The 6,440-nt window shown below is 40.6% G+C and overlaps 1 protein-coding gene across 1 annotated transcript; it reads left to right on the forward strand.

The window, feature by feature from the left end:
• The first annotated feature begins 2,439 nt into the window (after window positions 1-2,439).
• hs3st1 (heparan sulfate (glucosamine) 3-O-sulfotransferase 1) lies at window positions 2,440-6,440 on the forward strand. The gene is made up of 2 exons (XM_085906367.1): window positions 2,440-2,621; window positions 3,597-6,440. The coding sequence occupies exon 2, from the start codon at window positions 3,717-3,719 to the stop codon at window positions 4,632-4,634; it is 918 nt and encodes a 305-aa protein (XP_085762493.1). The 5' UTR covers window positions 2,440-2,621; window positions 3,597-3,716; the 3' UTR covers window positions 4,635-6,440.

Here is a 6,440-nt window from a genome sequence, read left to right on the forward strand (position 1 = left end):
CCCCGCCTCCTCATCTCACACAATAAAAATGTCATCTGCCATCAAACTTGCACGAAAAAAAAAGCCAGAGTGTTTATCGGTGAGGAAACGTGTTTGTCAGTTGCACTGTAAACGCTTGCGTGCAGCTGGTTTGACAGCTTTCTGAAAACCGATGACATCATCATAATCGCTCTTTGTTCAGACTTTCCCATGGGAAACAGTGACAATAATCGCAATAGGACTGTCTGTCATCATCATAAATCCGTCATCATCGTAAATCCGTCATTAAATGAATTATCTTTTTAACCGTTTTTATTGCCAATTGCTGTTGGCATGAAAACATGGTAACCACTGTAGAGTAATCATTGAATTTCAAAACAATTTTCCAAGAATAAATCGTCAGGTGGTTCACTTGCCAACAATGTACATATTGCTGTCAATACAGCTTGTATTCCAGTGGATATGAAAGTGGAATTGTACGGTCCAGAAAAAGTGAGTACCACCCCTATGTGAAAATGGTCAAAACTGAGCTTCTCATTTAGCCATTAAAAGAATTAACAAACAGAAAAAGATGTTCAGCAATGCAAGAACATCCACGTTCACTTCGCCCAAATACTGCATGAGCACTCCGGGAGTGTGTGTGTGTCTGAGCAGAAAATAAACTAGCGTGTTTGCTGCAGGGTTGCACACTTCAACAAATACAAACAGAAGAACACAAAGGTCATAGTGCGTGTACTTCTCAAGGCAAATGTCCGGAGAGATCTCCCTTTGTGCTAGTAAAGTCTAAACAAAGTGATGACATATGACTGAATAAAAACAAGCCAAATTCACTCCTGGCTTGGGGATGATGGCAAAAACATCACACAAGATGTCACCGCTACAACAATGGAGTTTCATTGTACAAAGAGTACGAAAGAGTATTTACGTTTTTATTAAATGTGCTACGATTATGCCAATGAAGACTGACTGACCGCCATGCAAAAGCAGTGCATTATTCATGTTATGATAAATAAGAGGAAGTAGTTATCTCAGTTCATACACTCTATTGTCCATACAGACATTGAACTGCTGCTACCATTTAAACTCTGTTACTATCAAAAACAGCAGCACCTACTGAAGCATGCTGAAAGATGAATTAAATCTCCTACAGCTTCCCAGAAAATATATTTAATATGGATGATTGCCCACAGGGTAGGAATCGCATCCATTTTCTGTCCTCGTGTGCATGTATTCATATTCATTCTGCAAAGCCTTTAAGTCCCTGTGCTTGAATGTCCTCATACACCTTTGTCAATATTTGCAATACTAAATAATATAGTACAAACTGAGCTTTACTTATTGACATCAACTTCAGAAAGTAACAAGCGCCTATTGCGGGTCAGATGCTGTATTTGTACAAATGCATATTTAGGATAACATGATATATATTTGTTGTTCTCCTTGCCATCACTGGTGAGCTGGAGCCAAAATTGTTATAGGTAACAAAAATTAACAAAATACTGTAACTGAAACTAAAATTGGAAATACATTTTCCTTAACGAGATAAATTAAAAAACAAATCTTTATAAGAAAAGGAAAACTAATTGATACAACATCTATACACTCATGAAATTAACACAAATGAACTATATTAAAGCGAAAATGTCATTCGATTTCATTTTTGCCAATGAATATCATAGATGAACTTTCACGGTTTATTTCAAATGTATTTATTTAGTTATTTCTCTGCCCTGATGATACACAGAAGAGGGATGGTCAGTTGTTCCAGAATTATAGTTTATTTTCTGCCACAATTCTTGGGAACCTTTTTACATCTCGTATTTGACATATGGTCCATAAAACTAATAAAAACTAAACCAAAACATTTCCCCAAAACAAAAAACAAAACCATTCTCTACAGATAAATTATGAATTTAAAAAAGGGTATGAATCAAACTTTAAAAGGAAATGACTGTATCCAAGACTATTATAACCCGTTCTGGAGTCCACCTCATATCCACGTTGAAATGGTAACTAGTCAGTAAAAGGCACATCAACGTTCACATGCACACTCATCCCTAAAAACAAATAAGAGGATTTACTGAGGCAAACGTGCATGTTTTGGGAATATAGGATCCAGGAAAACCCAAGTAAGCACAGGGAGGACATGCAAAATCCTCACAGGAGGGCTGAGGTGGGATTTGAACCCCCTTTTTACTGTGAGGCTGATGTATAAACCACAATCTCACCATGAAGAAACCCAGTCAAAGTTTTTTTTTTTTAAATCAAATTAGTTCATGACAATATTGAAGTGACTTTCAAACTGAATGCTGTATGTCACCTGCCCCACATGCAAGCGATGCTCTCAGTGACGTCATTATGAATGAAAAGGTAGCACGGCTTCCATGTGGGCGTACATCGAGAAAGAAAAAAAAAAAACACGGAGAAAAGCCTCATGTGGGAGCAGAGGAGGAGCAGTCAGTCAGTCAGTCAGTCAGTCAGGGTGCTGGCACTCCACTGGAGGAAGCTCACTGCTGCAGTCGATGCTGGTTCCCTCTCCCCGGCGGAGGTGACGCTCTGATCGGCGTGAGCGCGTAAACAAGCGGAGCGTGGCAAGAGAGATGCTGCAGAAGAGCACGTAACGCACCCGTAGACTTTTGGAGGTAGGAAAAAAATCTTTGAATGAACTCGTGAACGCGTTTGCTTGACTGTTCTCTTCGACTGCATGTTTTTCACTATTATTACTGTGCATGAAGTTCCGCGTGCCAATACCCTTGCAGATCAGGTTTGCCAGATTCCAGATAGTGACAATCACTTTTTTCAGACTTTTCCCTTGAATAGATATTTAGACCTTTGAGACGTTTAATTTCCACTATATATTTAGTTTTTACAATTAGTACCTTGAGTTTTACAAGAGGTGGGCAAGTACACCACCTTTACAAATTTAAGGGTCTTGCATCATTAGTTGTATTTATTTCGACATCTTTTCCCCCTAAAATGTGTTAATTTATGTTAAATTAATTGATATAGAAAATTAATATATGTGCATATATTAGAATGATCATGTTATGTATATTTATATATGTATATAAATATAAAAAAAAAAATCCCACCCACCAGATTATTATTATTATTACTAAAGACTTGCTCTTAGTGGGGATGGCTAGATACATAGATGGATAAAAGGCTGAAATGGTGGCTTAAATGGCTTAGCGCTTTTTAACAGTTAGTCTGGCCTTGCATATGTTTTTGAAACTAGGTACAATAAAGTGACGAAGTGTCAGCTGTTTGAATCCCATTCTGTCCGAGTCATATGTCGTCGTGTCCTAGGGCAAGACTATTCACCCACTTTGACTCCAGTGTCACTCACACTGGTGTGATTTTTAGGTGGTATTTTGATGGCATACTGGCAGCCAAGCTTTTGCCCCAGGGCAACTGTGATTACACAATGTAGTTTACCCCCACCAGAGTGTGAACATGTGAGTATGTGAATAATGAATCCATTTTGAAGCGTCGACATAAATCTGATCTGAGTATTACTAATATTATTACAGTGTATGGCTCACGGGCTGTAGGTTTCATGTTTCACCATGTAAATGAAGTAATTTACACGTGACCATATATTTTCTTCCTTACAGAGAAGAGGCCAAGCCTTTTTTGCTCTTCAGTGCTCCAATTGTCCCTTGCCAGCTGTCAATGTGGGATCCAGTGTTTTCGCTCTCGCCAGGCTGAAATCCTCCAGGGTCAGGACCTCGCTCATGGCGGCCCTGCTCCTTGGGCTGCTGCTCTTCGCCATGCAGCCCCCAACCGTCCCCTCCTCCGGGCCACTGACCGACACAGAGGGGCCGCCCGTCTCTCCTTCCCCGGTCGACAACGGCACCGTGAGCCATCCCAACGGGACGGTGCAGCAGCTGCCGCGGGTCCTCATCATCGGCGTAAGGAAAGGCGGGACGCGGGCGCTCATCGAGATGCTGAGCCTGCACCACTCTGTAGCTGCGGCCCAGAACGAGGTGCATTTCTTTGACTGGGAGAGCCACTTCCAGAAGGGCTTGCCTTGGTACCGCAGCCAGATGCCCTTCGCCTACCCTAATCAAATCACCGTGGAAAAGACGCCCGCGTACTTTACATCCGCCAAAGTCCCCAAGCGGATCCATCAGATGAACCCGGACGCCAAGCTGCTCCTCATCCTCAGAGACCCCACGGAGCGTGTGCTGTCGGACTACACGCAGGTCTTCTACAACCGCCTCCAGAAGCACAAACACTACCAGCCCATCGAGTCGGTGCTAATGAAGGATGGCGAGGTCAACCTGGGCTACAAGGCGCTCAATCGCAGCCTGTACTACGTGCACATGCAGAATTGGCTGCGGTACTTTCCGCTGGAGAGCATCCATCTGGTGGATGGCGACCAGCTCATCCGAGACCCCCTTCCCGAGATGAAAAAGGTAGAGCGTTTCTTAAGACTGGAGCCGCAGATCAACGCCTCCAACTTCTCCTTTAACAAGACCAAGGGATTCTACTGCTTGCGAGAGCACGGGCGGGAGCGCTGCCTGCACGACTCCAAGGGCAGGGCGCACCCTCGCGTGGCTCCCGCCATCCTGCAAAAACTCTACCAATTCTTCCACCAGCCCAACCGGAAATTCTTTGAGCTGGTGGGCCGAACGTTCAACTGGAAGTGAAAGCCTTCTCTTTCAGTAGATGGACACATTGCTAAATCTATTTTGACACAAGGTAGACTTTTCATTTAAAATTTCAGGATGAACCTATAATGCAATGTTCCCTGTCTCCTTCTCTAATGTGTTTTTATTTTGGTGATATTCTAAGTCGAACCAGTCAAATACTGATTATAGCGTAAATTAATGTGAGCAGACCACACTCTGCCTCCGGCAGTACACGGGGATGAAGAAACTTCTTCTAAGTGACTATGTTAAACTTTTTTTTTCAATTTAAAATTGATTACCTTTAACAAGATACAATCTTGGCGGGCTAATGCACCTTTTGACACTGTAAATCTTTGTTGTGGAAATGTAACCTAGTCTCCATGACTACCATACTTCCTTTCGGAAGACAAAGAACTTCCGCCAAAGCACAGAAAAAGTAGTTCTTGAAAAATGTAGTCATGGCAATCAACAAACGTTTCCACAACAAGCATTTACAATGCTGGTATTTAATCTTAATTTGTGCAATCAGAGTTTAAATGGGTTGGAAATTTCTGTATTGTTGCGCAACTTGCTGTTTTCTAACTAAAAACTGAATGGCAAAACTCATAACAGATGCTTGACCCATGAATGGATCAATACATTTTCTTGTTCATTTTGAATTGGTATTGAAAATTCTTTTCCATCATGCTGTTCACATTTTGATGTTATCCAAATGACATAAAATTGTGTGACTGTCATTACTGTTGTAAAGCCGATAGAGGAAGCGCTCACAGGGAAGTGACCACTGACTTTAGATTATCATAGTGTCATCAGTTGTAAGGCCGATAGAGGAAGCACTCACAGGGAAGTAACCACTGACTTTAGATTATCATAGTGTCATCAGTTGCAATAAGATGCAAAAAAGAACTACAACATCGAATAAAGGGACAAAATTCAGACAAGTTAAGTTTGTTACAGTGCATTTCAGGTTCATCCTGACATGTAATAAAAAAAAAAAAACGACAGCCCTAACTTTTTGTGGGTAGTTTATACGTATATAGTCTATTCAGACAGCCACATCCATTCTGTTGCCATATTATCAAGCACAGCTACATATTACGGAACTGAAGTAACCCAACTGAAAGGACATTGTGCTACTGCATTGGTTTCATTCAGTCACTTCTGGAAAAGGACCACATTGTTTGTATCCTGTGACAACAAATTTCTTTTTTTAAATCTCAGTTTCATGAAATGTAATCCAATTTCAATATAATTGTGTCCAGATTTCATTTAATAACTGTGCACTTATTTGCCGATTATGACGGTGTACCGTAAGAGTCTGTTCTGGTGCGATTTTAGTCGGATTTCAAAAAGGAAAGCATGTGTTGTGTTGTCTTCATTTTTTTTACGTTATCAAATTAATGGTATATTAATTATAAAATATGGGTAAATAAAATAATTGTTCATTTCTCAGCAGCCTCTACGCCTATGAAATGATACTATTGTTTGAGATTTCTGCTTTTCACACGCCCTACAAAATAATGAAGGTGGGAAAGGAACGAATACTTCATTTTAGAGAAATGGGATTAAAAAAAAAAAAATTATGTTATTGTGCATCCAAGGTGTTCGGCCCTGTGATTCTGCCATGTTTGTGGAATGTTCTGTGACTATTTTTATGAAGTGAGTGGCGCTGCTTACGTTCATGTTGCTACAAAAACAGTCTACTTTGATCCTAATCGAGTGCTTAACATTTTGTGTGATTTCCTACTAATTTCTGGTGATGTTGCCTGTAAATACTTTTCTAAAATGAATATTTAATACTACATTAAAGAGCTATATTATTTT

Source organism: Syngnathus leptorhynchus, chromosome 2 (genome assembly GCF_054491065.1).
Source record: "Syngnathus leptorhynchus isolate UIUO chromosome 2, UIUO_Slep, whole genome shotgun sequence".
NCBI classification, from domain to species: Eukaryota; Metazoa; Chordata; class Actinopteri; order Syngnathiformes; family Syngnathidae; genus Syngnathus; species Syngnathus leptorhynchus.